At 37.4% G+C, this 18,177-nt stretch overlaps 1 protein-coding gene across 1 annotated transcript; it reads right to left on the bottom strand.

Annotated features, from left to right (window-relative positions):
* Nucleotides 1-16,363: 16,363 nt before the first annotated feature.
* Nucleotides 16,364-17,768, bottom strand: LOC124146298. Its single transcript, XM_046516538.2, has 2 exons — nucleotides 17,382-17,768; nucleotides 16,364-16,998 (listed from the first exon to the last, which is right to left on the bottom strand). The coding sequence occupies exons 1-2, from the start codon at nucleotides 17,611-17,613 to the stop codon at nucleotides 16,364-16,366; spliced, it is 867 nt and encodes a 288-aa protein (XP_046372494.2). The 5' UTR covers nucleotides 17,614-17,768.
* Between the last annotated feature and the right edge of the window lie 409 nt (nucleotides 17,769-18,177).

The raw sequence follows: 18,177 nt of genomic DNA, 5'->3' as shown, positions 1-18,177 counted from the left end.
CTATTCTCATTCAACATATATATTTTTCACACTCAAATAGTTCCACTTTCATTGTTGATTAATGAAGACAAAGATGACCCACAATATATTTTTACACTGGATTTGACATGGAGTTATACATTACCTGTAATTGAGAAGACGTTATTCATAACACTTCCATAGTGACATGGTATCTCCATCATATGATAATAGTCTGGTCTGGTGAGGCCGTCTATTGATGGCATCATCCCAGATGGGTCATTCCTGTAGGGAGGATCCATGACCAAGAGCCGTGACCAAGGTGCTTCTGATGATGATGATAAGTGCTTGCTTGTGTGGATCGGGCGTATTGAAGTAGAATCAGAGCCACAGTTGCCTGCACAATTGCGATCATACACAGCTTAGGGTTAGTATTGTAGATATATAGTCACAAAATGCATTTTACAACTGTCCAGACCAAATCGCCAATGTGTATAATGCATTGGCATTCTGGTCATATTTATGGAGGTTCTAACATAACATAATATCTATGATAACCGTCCAATGAACGTTATGCTTTAGGAGCCGATACGGAAGAATGGGTCATTTGCAACTGTTCTTAGATGAGCAAGCTTACCTTAAAGGAGTTTAATACAGATCTATACTACAATTATTGCGACACTTCAAGATACTGTGTTATAAAAACATCCCCTTGGGTCTCGTCAACGGGCACATACCTGTTAAAGAGATATCATCACATTGTTTTTAATTTGTCTGCCTCTACAGACAGAGTTGTTATAGTACCTGAATAGTGGTATCACGACGAAAGGCCAATTAAGTTAAATGTATTACTGAGAACACATTACACTTATTGGTTTAGTTAAGACTAGATTGGATCACGAAGCTTGGGTGATATTACATCGGATACATCTTCACTGTAATTGTTTTATGTCTGAAACATAATTAGAAAGGAGTTATGGAAATAAGGGTATGGTAATTAGGACTTAAGTTTACTTCAAAGATATGAACACAGCTTCTGAATATTATTTCATTTGCCCTTTTAATCTATCATAATTTCGCCAACAGAAGCATTGCGTGAAACGTAATTTTGCTGGTATTATGTTGCACATGAATTAAGTAATCTAAAGTGTCCTCCTTGAGAGGGAACAACGTCACAAAGAAACGTCTCTATGTATGCATACACGTTGCCAAACAAGTGCAATTATCTTGAACGCAACGTTTCGACTAAAACCTATAAAATAACATGTCCTGTAAGAGCACTTCATATTCAATTACACTGAGAACTAATTCCTTTTCTGGGTATGGTTAAAGTGAAAATAGTAAGGATGTCGACATGACTTCTCTCATTGAACAGTAACACATAATATCTGTTGCTGCTGTTACAGCTTCAACGTCTTCTGTAATATTTCGTCTCGATATATACCACTAAAGGGTAGAACATGGTCCCGAACGATGTCATCCAGATCGCGTACGATATTTAAAGTGCCATTAACAATGATTAGTTGTCTTTTCCCATGAGTTGTGATGCCATCCATACCATTACATTTCCAAACCGACGACGTTGAGTACCACAAGCGTCGCTAAAATGTTTCCCTGGACGCCTGTAGACCCTTGTCCTAGCATCAGAGGTGTCCAGATGATAAATGGACTCGTGTGTGAACAGTGAACTGCCCCACTCTTGTCTTCTGAACCTCTGGCGCTGTCTACACCAATCTAGGCTTGCCTGATGGTGACGTGAAGTAAAATTGGGCGTATCGTTTGACGTCGGTGTCAGAGGTTTTGCTCCCTCAAACCGGCTGCGTTGGGTTCTGTCTAGTCTGTCTTACAGACCCTGATACAAGTATATATCAAATACAGCCCATGCAAGTCTATAATGTTTGGCAAGTCTAGATCACTGCAGTGTCTGAAAATGAAGAGAGTCACTGGGCTCCTTTTTATTATATTTTTATTAAGATAACTGAACAACTGTTTTTTTATGTACGATATGTTCATTTCAGAGACTAGATGTTAGTCTAGGTTCTGTCACTAATTGGTTTTTACCCAGGAATAGTTCTAGCTGTTAATGTGGCAGTTTGGTATGGATTGCAACCACCGAATATCGTTAACTTGTTGACATGACGACACACGTGGACCGGCCTGTGGTAAGTCATGAATGTTGCACTGTTGTAGATAACGTCTCTCAAAAGAGATAATATTGTGTTTCGATGAAAAATAAAACGTCTGGCAACATCGTATTGCGCCGTTCCTATTTGCGGCATACCCCCGGCGCGTAGACTTTGATCTTGTAGCAATCCGTGGCATTGCATAAGCGTTATTTACGGTTAAAGAAAAGTGTTTATGAGCACTTGATAGCTAAATAATCATTGTGTGCTGTTCACATAAACAACACACGTGTATGAGTATCATGCTCCCAACAAAGACGCAAACATCCAATTTGAGTGCCGTGCATTAACATTTAGGTCCAATTTGTGAATCACGACCTTAAAGTCGAGGAGATGTTTTCCTGTATATGTATTGAAAGATGCATTACTTAATTCCAGAATAAATGTATTTTTATTGAACTTAATATGAATCACAGTTACGCATTATACATGAACCATCATTGATTACGAGTTTTGTATGTAACGACCCATGGATACATAGTGACTGTATCTAATAATATATGTTTTATTTTGAAGTCACTAGTTAAGCAACTAAAATGTAAACCACTTTTTTAAAATCATAATGAATAATGTGTTATGAGAAAGATATCAATAAAACAGAATTATGACGATATGGGTAAAGCAAAGTAAATAATGGACAATGTAGCTTAGATCATCGTAAAATTGATAAACTTGGGCCTCTTAAGTTATTGAATATTTTTTTAAAATTACAATGAGTAAAACGTTTTATAGAGACACCACGAATTATAAAGACTTCAAACTTTTTATGAGTTCACGTAATATAAGTTACGGTATATAGATGTAAACATTAAAAAATGTACGTGTGTATATATACTGATATCCAAAATATTTACATATGGGTACGTGTTAATAAGGACGCGGGGAACATTGGTTCAACAAGTGTAACAACTTAATTTGCATCTTTTTGCAGAAATCTTTCGGATTCGCCACTCTATGAAGCTTTTAGTCAGGGTACATTAACTAGCATTGGGTTAAAATGTGACCTTGTATTGATAGTACTAAAGTCTGGTTTATTTATTGTAAAAACAAGCATACCAAAAGCGGAATATATTGAACCAACAATCGCATGCCTGTAAATGCCGAACACTTATTAAAGTCTAATTAACAAATCAAAACCTTCACTGCAATCCATGAGTTGACTCATGACGTGCTTATTGCTGGAACAATGGTAGATAAGAAAGAAACACAACTGTGCATGTGAGCTCCTTTCATTTGTGAACCAACGCTGTCAAAATCAAGCACTCGGTTGGTAATTAGTGTTGTCGCGACAGGGAGAGTAAATCATGTCAGCTGTGACCTACCTTCGAAATGTCATATGTGTTTGAGTTTCATTGGTTTATTTCCATAGAATGAGACGCAAAAGATATACAACGTGGACGTAGGAAAGTGGGAGATGTTTGCTGGTAAGATAATGTGCGGGTATATGTTACATTTAAACTTGTTAAACCTCCAATACCAGTTCCAGCTAAAAGACGCTATACCAAGTGACAATGACGCGTACTAAAATGAGCTGTTCTGACCAATCCTGCCGCGTCACTTTCTGCAATGAAGTTATGAAATTATGTCCTACAACCAAATGTCACAGAAGTGTCCAAGTGTCCTAGTTTTAAACATTTTGTAATCAAAACGTCATTCTTCTTCCCGGTGGCCACTAGAATTAATTGAATGCGAAAATACCCTTCCATATAAAGTAAGATGTATATAAGCAAGTGGTGCCTGGCGATATTAGTTGATGTTCAATAACTATAAAATTTGAATAAAACCAATGCGATAAAATAAAAACATTTATTAATAATACTTACAGCATTTGTTAACAACATAACAAAAACAAACTAGATTAACGCTTGAACGCTGTCTTTCGTTTATATGTAGGCACTTTCATTCTTCCACCACGATGCATGCCATGTGCCACACCAGGATGATATAAACTTGAATCATAATACTGGGCATCGTTATCAAATGACGACTTATGTGATCGCTTCCTCTTTCCTGATAGGGTTCCTCTTTTCTTTGTCGGTGAATATCTACAGTGCTGTGTTCCCTGTACAGATGGTCCATTGGGTACACTTTGTAATAAAGTATCTAATGTAAATATGTGACTCTCACTAACATCTGGACGAATAAGGTTGTGGAAAATAACATCCAAGGTATATTGTGAACAACTGTTGAAGTATGCTCCGCAGTAATCAGACTGCAGGTGATGGACATCGGGTGGATTGGACTTGTTCAGGTAAACAGGGTCTGGCACTTCCCACTTCTGTACATCTATAAGCATAACGAAACACATTAAAAATGACATCATATGTAACTGCTTCATAACTATTCTCATTCAACATATATATTTTTCACACTCAAATAGTTCCACTTTCATTGTTGATTAATGAAGACAAAGATGACCCACAATATATTTTTACACTGGATTTGACATGGAGTGATACATTACCTGTAATTGAGAAGACGTTATTCATAACACTTCCACAGTGACATGGTATCTCCATCATATGATAATAGTCTGGTCTGGTGAGGCCGTCTATTGATGGCGTCATCCCAGATGGGTCATTCCTGTAGGGAGGATCCATGACCAAGAGCCGTGACCAAGGTGCTTCTGATGATGATAATAAGTGCTTGCTTGTGTGGATCGGGCGTATTGAAGTAGAATCAGAGCCACAGTTGCCTGCACAATTGCGATCATACACAGCTTAGGGTTAGTATTGTAGATATATAGTCACAAAATGCATTTTACAACTGTCCAGACCAAATCGCCAATGTGTATAATGCATTGGCATTCCGGTCATATTTATGGAGGTTCCAAAATAACATAATATCTATGATAACCGTCCAATGAACGTTATGCTTTAGGAGCCGATACGGAAGAATGGGTCATTTGCAACTGTTCTTAGATGAGCTAGCTTACCTTAAAGGAGTTTAATACAGATCTATACTACAATTATTGCGACACTTCAAGATACTGTGTTATAAAAACAGCCCCTTGGGTCTCGTCAACGGGCACATATCTGTTAAAGAGATATCATCACATTGTTTTTAATTTGTCTGCCTCTACAGACGGAGTTGTTATAGTACCTGAATAGTGGTATCACGACGAAAGGCCAATTAAGTTAAATGTATCACTGAGAACACATGTACATTACACTTATTGGTTTAGTTAAGACTAGATTGGATCACGAAGCTTGGGTGATATTACATCGGATACATCTTCACTGTAATTGTTTTATGTCTGAAACATAATTAGAAAGGAGTTATGGAAATAAGGGTATGGTAATTAGGACTTAAGTTTACTTCAAAGATATGAACACAGCTTCTGAATATTATTTCATTTGCCCTTTTAATCTATCATAATTTCGCCAACAGAAGCATTGCGTGAAACGTAATTTTGCTGGTATTATGATGCACATGAATTAAGTAATCTAAAGTGTCCTCCTTGAGAGGGAACTACGTCATAAAGAAACGGCTCTATGTATGCATGCACGTTGCCAAACAAGTGCAATTATCTTGAACGCAACGTTTCAACTAAAACCTATAAAATAACATGTCCTATAAGAGTACTTCATATTCAATTACACTCAGAACAAATTCCTTTTCTGGGTATGGTTAAAGTGAAAATAGTAAGGATGTCGACATGACTTCTCTCATTGAACAGTAACACATAATATCTGTTGCTGCTGTTACAGCTTCAACGTCTGCTGTAATATTTCGTCTCGATATATACTAGCGAAGAAAGGGAAATGTGCTGAGTTACCCTTCAGATATGAAATTTATGATATGTGTGTGTATGTATATATCCAGATATACACATGCGGGGTATATATTAAGAAACATCGGATTAACAAGTGTACCAACTGCCCCGTTGCAAAGAAATCTTTTGCATTCCTTAATCCTTTTATTCAGGTTACATAATTTAGCAATAGGTTTAAAGCGTAGCCTTGTATTGATTATAATTATTGACTGTAAAACCAACCCAAAATGTCATTGGATATACTGAAGCAACAAAGACATGCCTGTAAATGCTCAAACTATTGAATCAACAATCAGATGCCTGTAAATGGCCAACACCAATTAAAGTCTAATTAACAAATCAAAACCTTCACTGCAATCCATGTGTTGATTCATGACGTGTTTACATCTGGAACAATGGTTGATGAAAAAGGGACAACTGGCACAAAACACAATTGGGGATGTGTGCTCCCTGTCATTAGTGTAATCAACGCTGTCAAAACAAACACTCAGTTGGTAATTATTGTTGTCGCGACAAGGAGAGTAAACCATGCCAGCTTCAATTAAATTCTTGGTAGACACAATTTTATGGATAACAGCTTCTTTAATACTGGGAAGAGCGACGTTTCGGTAAAGATCCTTATACCGTTGTCAAGCAACATCGCCCTTTACAGTATTAATGAAGTTGTTATCCATAAAATTGTGTCCACCTTGTCATCCGTCAACTTCCAAGTAATGCCTATCTAAATAATACCCTTATGTCTATGCCTTCTAAGTAATACGCATACGTCGGAAAGCGCACGTTAAATTCCCAATTTAAGTAAGCTCGAAGACAACCTTTGTCCCTTCTGTGCGTGCGTGTGCTTGTACTAGTCCGGACCTATGCCGGTTTTATAGTGCTAGCCAACCGAGTAACCACGCCGCAGGTTTTAACATTGATATCCCACAGTCACAGTATACGAACTGCGCCCCGACTAGCCTTTGTTTTGTCCTCTTATTACCGAGTACCATCTTTTAACGTTTTTTTGGTATGATGCGACCACTCTACCACTAGGCCAGGGAGGCGATCTACCTAATGTGAACGGATTAAGTTTATTTTGTTCCATCATTATACATACGATCACTCATTGAACATTTCCTGATATATGGAACAAAGGGTTAGTTTTTTCCCGGTTCAGATTATTTTTTTGCAAAACGTTACATAAACCACACATTCCCAAATCAAATAAAATGTTCAAAGACACTGCAAAGACATGATTATTTATGTCGATAAAGGCCAGACAGATTTTACCATCTCACTCTTGAAACTCATCTGCGCCACTTGTGCCACACCCAGCGCCAATAACAAACACTTCAGCAAATAGGTCTCATGGTTACACTCTCACAAGGTCGTCACGAGCAGACCACTAACAATGTAAGGTACCAGTCTTCCTAGAGTTTAGACGGTGATCATGTTAATATCATAACCAAAGATGTCATGAGACGCCCAAATGCGCTGTGCTCAGTTGCACACCCTTGCAGTAGAGGGATCCGCTTGTCGTGGTCTCAGTCCCATTATGATCCTTGGGATCCGTTCTTTGTATAGTCATTTGTGAGCCCTGTACCACAATACAAGACAGTGTACTATGTCACAACTATACTTGCAAAAGGGTGTAGTAGAAATCGTAATACATCTTACTGGATTCAATGAGTAAAGGATTTAATAATTGCAACATTTGATTTGTTAGAACGTTTGAGTTTCTTTTTACAGAACATGTAGAATGCTCTCTTCCGTTCTTATTCAATGTTCGCTGAAAGTATATTATAAGCTATTCCCATTAATCAAACAAATTTAATAAAGGATTGATTTCTACTTTGAGTTTATGGGAGTATGACTCTGAAACGAACTGTGAGGTTAAATAAAAATATATAATGTCAAAACACGTACGTCATATCGCGAGGTGTAAAAAACATTGATGTCTAAAAGGACTCTGTTTTATCAAAATGGAAAAATGCATATCAGTCACTCCTTAACACAGCACCTGGTGATTGTATTTTAAATGTGAACCCTACATTAGATCAGTCCCCCATCGATACTTACATTTTAAATAAACCTACTTCAGTGCAGGAAATTGAAGAGGCTTAAGAATGGAAAGGTTTCAGGTGTAGATGATATTCCTGCTGAAGTGTTAGAAATTGTAAGTTCAGTTGATTTGTTGTATAAATACTGCTTTGAAAATGGAACTGTACCAGCTATGTGGAACAGCGGTATAATCCATCCTATTCCTAAGAGTGTTATGAAGGATTTTAGAAACCCTTTAGAATATAGAGGTATCACTGTAACATCTATTCCCTGTAAAGTATATGCTAATGTTTTATTGTGTCTCATAAGCCTAACACGTGACACGTTAATAAAATAACTCTCTCTCACTCTCTCTCCCTATATATTGAGTATCAAGGACACGCCCGACAGTCCTTCTTCCAGGCAACCAAACCCATATTGTCTGACTCACACTAAGAATAACACCAGTCAAAGTTGTGATTTGTATGTTGGATTTGTCATGCTTATCCAATAATGACATACGCGATAAATCTTTCCTGATAAGTTCCCGAGGCTTCTATTTATATGTCTTCTGTTAATACTATGGCATCGCAAACAATATTAAAAGAACGCAGCTATAAAAAGAAAAAATCAGGATACGCAATATGTTCTAAAGTTACCGTAGCAACAAAAGTCATATGTATTTTGAGTACATCGGTCATTGACTGTTTCTGACAGATTCCCGAAGTGTTCTTTTCAACAAAAACACATGGTAAAACAATATATAATGAAATAATGCTTATACTTAAAAGGACCCAAGCTACGCTGTAGACTGACGGACAGTCTATTAAAGACTCACTTTATGTTCAGCAATACTATAAAACAGCTCAAAAACATACACATGTACACAAGCCAATCTTGTAGAGTAATGGAGACTATAGTAAATATAGTATAAAACATTACCTTTAAATGTCCTCACATAAAATTATTAATATCTGTTTAAAATATGAGTATAAAATTACCAAATATAAGGCTTAAGATATATAAATGTGCATCTATAATGCATGAATAATACGTCGAGATAGCATACGAGAGAGTGTTTGGGGATATTAAAAACATGTTTTCGTTTGATATTATAAAGCCGAATGTTTGTACATAAAGACTAATTAGGTAACCTGTTTAACTAATAACATATTTCGGTCAAGATTAACATTAGGGACTAACGGGATCGGATGGTCAGGCTCGTTGACTTGGTTGATGCATGTCATCGCATCTTAATTGCGTACATCAATGCTCATGATGTCGATCACTGGATTGTCTGGTCAAGATTATTTACGGCCCACCGTCCTACAGCTAGAATATTACTGAGTGCTGCGTTAAACAAACACACAAACAAAGAAACTTACACTTTCAATTACATGACAACGCAACATGTAATAAAAGAGTGAATAAGCTAAACAGGGCCCAAGAAACGAGGGGCGTTGCAAGTACCATAACAACGAAAAGAAATGAGTCATTGTGATCAAATTTATTAAAAACTTAACAAAAACATAAGAGGTCAACGCTTAATTGCTGATATTCTTTTTGGCACCATCAATCTTCTACCATCAATCTTGGCCACACCTTGAGGATATAAATTTGAATAATGTGACTGAACATTGTTTCTCAAACGTTTCTGGGAGTCATAATCACATGAAGAATCGTGTGACCGCTTCCTCTTTCCCGACATAGTTCCTCTTTTCTGTGACTCTAAATATCCACAGTACTGTGTTCCTTGTGTAAATGAGTCATCGGATACACTCTGTAATAAAGTATCAAATGTGAAGCATTGGCCTTCACTGACATCTGGGTGAATAAGGTTGTGGAAAATCATATCCAAGGTATATTGTGAACAACTGTTAGAGGATGTCTCGTGATAGCCAGACTGCAAGTGGTGGACATCAGGTCGAGTGGTCATGTTCAGGTTAACAGACTCTGGCGATCTTTCCCACGCTAGTCCATCTGTAAGCAAAATAACAGCTGTTAAGAGTTACGTCTTGATTCAATACATATCATTATATATATTCATATTTTATCCGATTTTCATAGTTGAGTGTATCACATGAAGACACGCACGGAAGTGTTTATATGATTTCATAGGGACAACTATTTAAAAAAGTAGTTTTACATTTATACTTCGACTGTTATATGCATATACGTTACCTGAAAATGAGAAGTCATTTACACGACACTCATTCCGACTCGGTAGAGCCATCGTGTTATAATAATCAGGTCTGTGATAGCCTGCAGATGTCATCATCACGGATGGGTCGTCCCTGTATCGAAGATCCATGGACTAGGTACTGTTGATGGTCAAAATTGATGTCTGACGGAGATCAGATCACACTTAATTAAGCAAAGCCAGGTACACCAATGCCTGCAAATGGCCACACTAACATACACAGGTTAGTTGCGGTGCAGATATAAATTCACCAAATGCCCCACTTAGCTATCCGGACACAAAAGGGCCTATACTCATACTTTGGCGACGTCTTCGTATTTATAAGTTTCCAACATGATTCTATCAGCCAATGAACATGCTTTATAAGCATTACTGGTGAATAACTCATTTGGAATTGCATTTAGATGAGCAAGCTTACTTTCACAGGGCTTAAGACAGGCCGGGAAGTTATTATCCTTAACTCTTAAAGAAAACATGTTATAAAAACATCCCCAGGGGTTCATCAGTAGGTATTTGTCTCCTAGAGAGATATCATCACATTGTTCATGGACTGTCTGCCTACACAGACAATGTTGTTGTGGTGCCTTAAGGTATTAAGACTAATTTAGTAATCTGTATTGTCAATAAGACCATAAACCCGTCATCGTAAACGAATTACAATTATTGATTTGTTTATCTTCAAATGTTATAATCAGCTTGGGTCGTCGTTGGCGATACTTTCAGAAGTTTCATTTTAACATATTCAATTTATACAGTATGGTGAAGAGTTTAACGATTCTGCTGGTATGTTTAATATTGAATGTGGCAAATTAACCTAATTTATAGTTATCAATGCCACATTTTCCCTTTTCTGTCATAACGATTTTACTCTGTCCGTCGCAAATTGACTATAAAGATAAAATTGATTGACAATATGTGAAGAACCAGCATTCCGAGTAGACAACATATGTCTTGTGAAGAAATATTCATGACGTACCAACGTTGAGTGCGTTTATCATATATAACAATTTTTAAAATTAAATAATCTGTCTCGATCCTTCATGTGTCTGTGTATTTTGAATACATATGTTTGTTTAACTATACGTGCCAAATAATTAAAACACCACGGATATTACCAGCAATATGTTTATTAACTGTTAGAGCCACATTCCTTATATTCAGCTGAACGGCAATGTTGTGGGATATTTATAGTCTATGGAGTAAGAGAATCGTAGTATAGATGTCAACACATTATGTTTTTAAACATATCACTATTATTCGAACTGATCAGTTATTGATTGATGGACAATATCGTTCAAGCAACCTTCATTTGGAAAATGGCCGACGTGCGGATTGTTCATGTAATTCTCCAATTTATATTTACCAAATTAATGTAGGCGACACAGATATAGAACAAACACAAAGCCTTGTGGCTATAACATCAAATCTTCACATAACGGAGGTGTGGAGTAACTTCATACTTTCTGGGGGCACGGGTGGCCCAGTCGTCTAAGGCGCCGTGATTCGCTGTGCAGAGTTGCATCCCTTGGGCACGCCAGAAACCTATGATTGTGGGTTCGAATCCCGGTTCGCCCCGAATATGTTTCTAGGTTTGTCACCACCATACCCGTGCTCGTTGGTTTCACCGAAGTGGTAAACGCCAGAGACCTGCATCACTTCAGGCTTTCCTCCCACATTAAGCTGACACGCAGTGATATAACTGGAATATTGTTAAAAGCGGCGTTAAACCCAACTCACTCACTCACTTCATACTTTCTCTCGTCACACCAAAGGTCCGGGTTCGATTAAGCACATGGATTAACTATATGAAGCCCATTTCTGTTGCCACCAGCCGTGATATCGTTGAAATATTGCTAAAAGCTACAACCATACTTACTCACCCTTCACACTGCATTGCACATGTGTTAATTAACAAAGCAAGGCGGAAAACATGTTGGCCTTTTTTGCACAACCCGGAAGAACTTGTCTATCCCGACGATATTCATATTTCATATTTTCTATTGTTTTATATGGTTTCGTATTATCTGAAGTCTTTCAGTGGCATTTAGAAGTAATGCTCATTTGGAAGAGAATATATGGATGTCAAACCTTTTTATAATGAGGAGCACAACGTTTCGGAGTGTGTGCTTATTCCTTCATTCACCTGATTCACCAGGAGTAAGTATATTCTCCGAAACATTGTGTTCCTCATTATAGTGTCTCGTAGGCCATTTTGGCCGGCCGCTGAATTTTTACACTCTTTCCTTGTCATTTAGTACAGCGGGTGACACTATAATAAAATATTCTTCTTCTTCTTCTTCTTCTTCTTCTTCTTCTTCTTCTTCTTCTTCTTCTTCTTCTTCTTCTTCTTCTTTATAAAGAAGTTGACATCGATATATCCTCTTCTTTATGGGTATCACTTCTAAATGCCATTTAAGCCTTATACAAAAGGAAGAGAATTTATGGATGTCAACTTAAATTGTGTTCCTCATAATAAAGAAGTTGATATCCATAAAGAAGTTGGTAACCAAAAATGTTCTTCCTTTCGTATTGTGTAGTTTGAAGGAAGGTTTAGATATATGGTCCATGGGGAACTTAGAACTATAGTATTCATATATATGGTAACACACTTGGGTTGAAAAACATCTAAATTGTCATATCTTTAACCGTTAATCGGGTTTCTGTACGTCACTGTCATTGTGCATAAGACGATGTATACAATACGCTTTTACAATGTATACACTCTTTTTTTTCAGAAATGGAGAAGTGACGTTAATTCTACTTCTAAAGGGTTATATTATAAACATTTAAAGGACACTCCGGTTCTCGATAAATATCTTCTTTTGCCAAAACGAATATCAATTCGAATACTACGATTTCGAACCTGTAATCATAATTTACCTAATGAGACTGGCCGATGGAAAGATACTCCAAAGGAAAATAGAACCTGTAAATTCTCCATCTATTACTGATGAATTTCACTACTTATTCAGATGTATTTCTTGCAAAGAGAGAGGCAAACATGTCTCTCATCATATTATACTGAATGGCCAAATATTATAAAATTTGTAAACCTCTAAGCAACAACAAACACACAGGATCTAAAGAATTTATCGAGATTTATTGTAAAAATGTCCATTAGTATTCAGAAAGCTAGGTAATCACATGTTGTTATTAACTGCCATCTTGTCTGCTTTTTGTACATATACATAATTATATATTGTAATATACTCATGTACCACCTTTTGTGTTTTTTGAGAATAAACTGATTCTGATTCTTACTATGTACTTTGTATATCTGTTATTGTAAAGGCAACCACGGCAAATAACAGTTTGCTTAAATAACAAAGGCGATTTGATTATTACACTACGCTAATTAATGCCCTATTAACAATTCAAACGAGATTGTGATGCACGGGTTAATTCATGACATGCTTATTGCTGGAATAATGGAAGGTGTGCGAAGCAACTGTTTTGTGTCAACGCTTTCAAATCGTACAATTCATACGATTCTAATTCCCGAGACATCCTGCTTATGTTTCTACCCGTGCTTGTGGTGTCCACCGAAGTGCATCATTAGTTTTCCCCTAAAATGAGTCCATATGAAATGTTAAAAAAACGATATTTTTTTATGTTACTATTAGTATTTCACACAATGGACTAAACTTCGTCCATGTACTGTTTGCTTTGAACTCGGTAATGAAAAAGTATATTTAAATTGAATAAGACAAATATGGGGTATTTTGACATTTTATAAAGTAACCTTTGCAGAGACTGCAGCAATCCCACTGCTGACAGAGATATGTTTTGCCAATGAAGCATAAACATTATTTGTTTCAAACGCATTGAAGTAATACTGCTTCTTCAAGATTGTCATGAAACAGATATCGACCCTCCAGATTGATATTAAGACGTTAATTTCATTTAACATCATAAGTGTTTCAGTTAACATTTACATGGTGGATATCATGATATGGATGTAATAAAAAATAACAAATACATGTATGTCAATATCATATACCGCCTGGGGACACCCCTAATTATTCAAATAGCCTCAAACACAAGAGACCAAGGTGAAAAGATAAACTCACTGAATATTATGACATTTACTGCTCCGGAATACGTTTGCGATTAGTAAGTCATAAACCGTGGCTGTCATACAGGCTTAGGATAATCAGGTGTTTATTTCTATTGCAATTCAGGAGATAAATGAAACACTTGGCAAACAACAGGAATGAGGTTCGTTGTTTGAGTTATTTGTGTAATCAACGCTGTCAAAACATGCTAGTCTTCTCGGAATTAGGCTCGTAGAGATAGAGTAGATTACGTGAGCTGGTGTCAGAAGCATGTTTAGATAAAGAAATAATATCTTGTTGTATGTCTGGGTTTGCATTATTGAACAGATAGGATCGTCCCGTCAAACGTATAGGATGTAATATTTTACTGAGGTGTCTGGTAAACAGATCTTAAGTAACAGCGCCAAAACCGTTTCCAAAATAATAAGACGTTTCTACAGAGTCCTTTGTATTATTCCGACTATACCATTAAAAAGGGTTTTCTTTATTACTATCAAATAGTGATAATACCAAAGGATGGAGCTACTGGAATATTACTTGACATAAAGAGGAAGTTGATCATAATAATTGGAAAGTTGAAGTCATCCCTTTTGTAATACAGTCTTGTGAATATTTATTTGTCACACTACAACAGGTATGACATTCTAGCATTTGTTAATCCCAAAGGATGAGAGGAGAAAACAACTGTACACTGAGACATCCAGAACGCTTCCAAGATATTCACCAATTTCAACATTGTTCAAAGGGAAAGTATATAATTAATTGAATAGAAGGTATGATCTCAAAAGGAGATCATCATGTAACAGTGAATGAGCGAGTTTGGGTTAAGCATTCTTGCACAGTATCTCCGTAACATAACCAAGAGCGAGTCTGTTGTGGGAAGAAAGTGCGAAGTGATTCCGGTCTCATATGTATACAACTTTGGCGAAAACCAAGAGCAGGGATATGGTGCTGACAAACCTAGAAACATAATTGGGGCGAACCGAGATTCGAACTTTCAGAGTAAATACGTACTCCTTCATTCACCTGATGAAGGAGTAAGCATATACTCAGAAGCGTTGTGTTCCTCATAAATCCATAAATGGATAAATGACCTGATCCCCTTACACCAGAGCTGGCTTTCGACCTTGGTCACATCACGGGCACGCAAATGGTGTATGTATCCTTAGTATCCTAATCCGTACGAATTTAGGGATGGAACAGTTGGATGTCGTACTACGCCTAGCATGTCATTCCCACCGGTGAACCACTATATTAAACTAATAATGAGATATACTTCCCAAGATTTGTCTGTATTACATGTTCGTGTTCTTTATTGGTGCGATTAGTCGTCTAAATCGCCGCAATTCGCTGTGCAGAGTTGCGTCCCTTGGACACGCCAGGAACCTATGGTCGTGGGCTCGACTCCCGGTTCCCCCTATTATGATTGTAAGTTTGTTAGCACCATACCCGTGGTAGTAGGTTTCACCATATTAGTTAACGCCTGAGAAACGCAGCGCTTTCCTCCCATATTAAGCTTACATGCCACAATATAAGTGGAATACTGTTCAAAGTGGCGTTAAACTCAACTAACCCACTCACTCAACCTGGGACATACTATTATAATACTATAGTTTTATGACCTCGCGCTATATGATCATTGACTGGTGTATTTATCACAACACCATTTGAAACTTGTTCGGAATTAAATATTTAGTGAACTGTTTTCACATGAGAGATGATTGTCATCTTCTGATGACGACAATGGGCGTTCCTATCTACCAGAGAGATATCTCCGTACACCCTATCCATATCATATGCGGGTGGATTAATCCGCTTGAAGCAAACCAAAAATGTAACGTGGATATTCCTTGGCCACCTTTAAGGTATACTCTCAATAATACAATTAATTACCAACGTAAGATTTGAAATAATGTTTTAGAACATATTAACACATCATAGGATGTGGCCTAACCTGGTCCCAGATCGACTATATAAAGGCCAAATATATATACCGCATATATTAGAAGTTCTACACTGGCACGTCTAATCTCTTTGTACAGCCAAGACATACCACCAATAAATGTTAAAAAAAAGAAACAAGTAAAAATAATCGTTCAAACAAGATATACTCATCACATAGTTTAATGGATTAAATAAACAACAATAACAAAGAGCAATGTATTGCCACTAACTAACACATAAGCTCCCGAATTCGTCTTGGAACCAACATTGTTCTTTCGTGTGGAATCACATTTGACATCATACGGGAATACACATTAGAGTTTTGAGGCTCTGTATTACATTTTAAACGTTTCTGTGTTTCATAATCACATGTCACATCACTTGACCGTTTCCGCTTCCCATAGCTATGACCTCCACGGAAAGGTAACTCTGATGGCATCTCATTACCATTGTCTGTGATATGTCTCAGTCTTGAGACGTATTCTCCAATGAAGGTTTCTGGGTGTCCAGAATGCACTCTCTGCTGTGGCTTTTCTCGAGGAACACTTTGTAATAAAGTATCCAATGAGAAGGACCCGCCTCTACTGACATCTGGGTAAATGAGGTTGGTGAATATAACGTCCAAAGCGTATTTCGAAAGATCGCTGTTTGTCACCAGCTTGTTAGGACATTGTGCGGGCTGTCGCATGTTTGGGTTTACCACGGCATGAGATGGCACGTGTGACCTTGCAGGAACAGACGTGTGACCTTGGTGGCGATGGTGCGTAGACTGGACTTGATGCACTTGCTGTGTTTGTCGTACAGTGTTCGTGAGGTGCTTATGTGCTGGTTCATGGCTGGCTTCGTAGGCTTTGTTCTCCCAATCTGTGCATACAAAAACGTTATGTTAGTATGATCCATCACAAACCCCAAATATCTGTTTTTTTATAAGAGTCATGGCATATGATAAGCATGTCAATACGGTTATAAACATAATATTGTTTCAAAATAATGATTACAATATTGCTGTAAACGTTTTAAACACGTAGTTCTTGTTAATGGCTTGTTGAAGATAAAATTCTATATTTGTTGTCAAACAAGGAAATAATTAATTATCTGCCTTCTACGATTAAGTAAATATTTCCAAGTAAGCTTGACAAAAAATAAAAAGGTTGATTTACACGTTTACACAATATTTCATAAATATATTGTGCTCGGTATATTTAATTGCATAATTATATATTGCAACAAATATATCAATACATTACCTATAACAGATAGGAGGTCATCTAAAAGCTCCTCATTTAGGCCTGGAATCTCCACAGTTGTCGGACTAGGTATTATGTCAGTAGATACAGCAGGGACTGGTGACGCTATGAGAAGGGACGGTTGATTCTTGTGCTGAGGATCATCAAGACCTGGAAATTTACTGAGATCCAAGGAGTAGGCGATGTTGGTATCGATGCACAGAGGTTGTCGGAGACGTGATGCCACATCCATTTTGAAGACTGGTCAATAAAGCATGGATAGAACTAGAAAATAAATATCCAAACACACAGATCACACAGGTCCAGGTTATCCACTGTTTTGTCCGCTTGGTATGTCTGGAGTTCACAAACGCAGCCTGTTATATCTGGCCCTGAGGACAGAGTAGATTGTTCAACCTGTGATAAACCTTTGTGGGGAGGACACCGTTAATGAAGGTAACCCCTCACACCTCCTTTTATCCACTACCTGTAATGACATAATTTGCTCGAAACCAACCAATCAAATCGCTGGTTCTGATTGACACGCGCGACTCATCTGAAATTAGAGTGAATTAAGCCAAGTCACCAATGTTTATTGTCACAGATAAGGAAGTCGAACCAGATAGGCATTGGTCCCGCTTCACTGGTTTTCAAAGCAATGGACAATAGGTGTTAAAAATAAACCGGAGGGGGTAGCTCATCAGGGCCCTTTATCTCTCGTGGTGTTACCATCACAATTGTTATAGACTGGCTGCTGTCCCAGATGGTGTTGTTATATTGTATCTGGAGGGGGTGAGGCCATCACTGAGTCGACTTA

Source organism: Haliotis rufescens, unplaced genomic scaffold, assembly GCF_023055435.1.
Source record: "Haliotis rufescens isolate VD_foot unplaced genomic scaffold, xgHalRufe1.0.p SCAF_3, whole genome shotgun sequence".
NCBI classification, from domain to species: Eukaryota; Metazoa; Mollusca; class Gastropoda; order Lepetellida; family Haliotidae; genus Haliotis; species Haliotis rufescens.
The sequence above is the reverse complement of the archived record's forward strand: the minus strand, read 5'-3'. Positions and strand labels throughout refer to the sequence as shown.

Excerpts from the sequence above, each read along its gene's own strand:
- LOC124146298 (XM_046516538.2), bottom strand. The coding sequence starts at position 17,613 with ATGGATGTGGCATCACGTCTCCGACAACCTCTGTGCATCGATACCAAC. Across the intron at positions 16,999-17,381 it reads TGACCTCCTATCTGTTATAG|ATTGGGAGAACAAAGCCTAC; the intron begins GTAATGTATTGA and ends TTGTATGCACAG.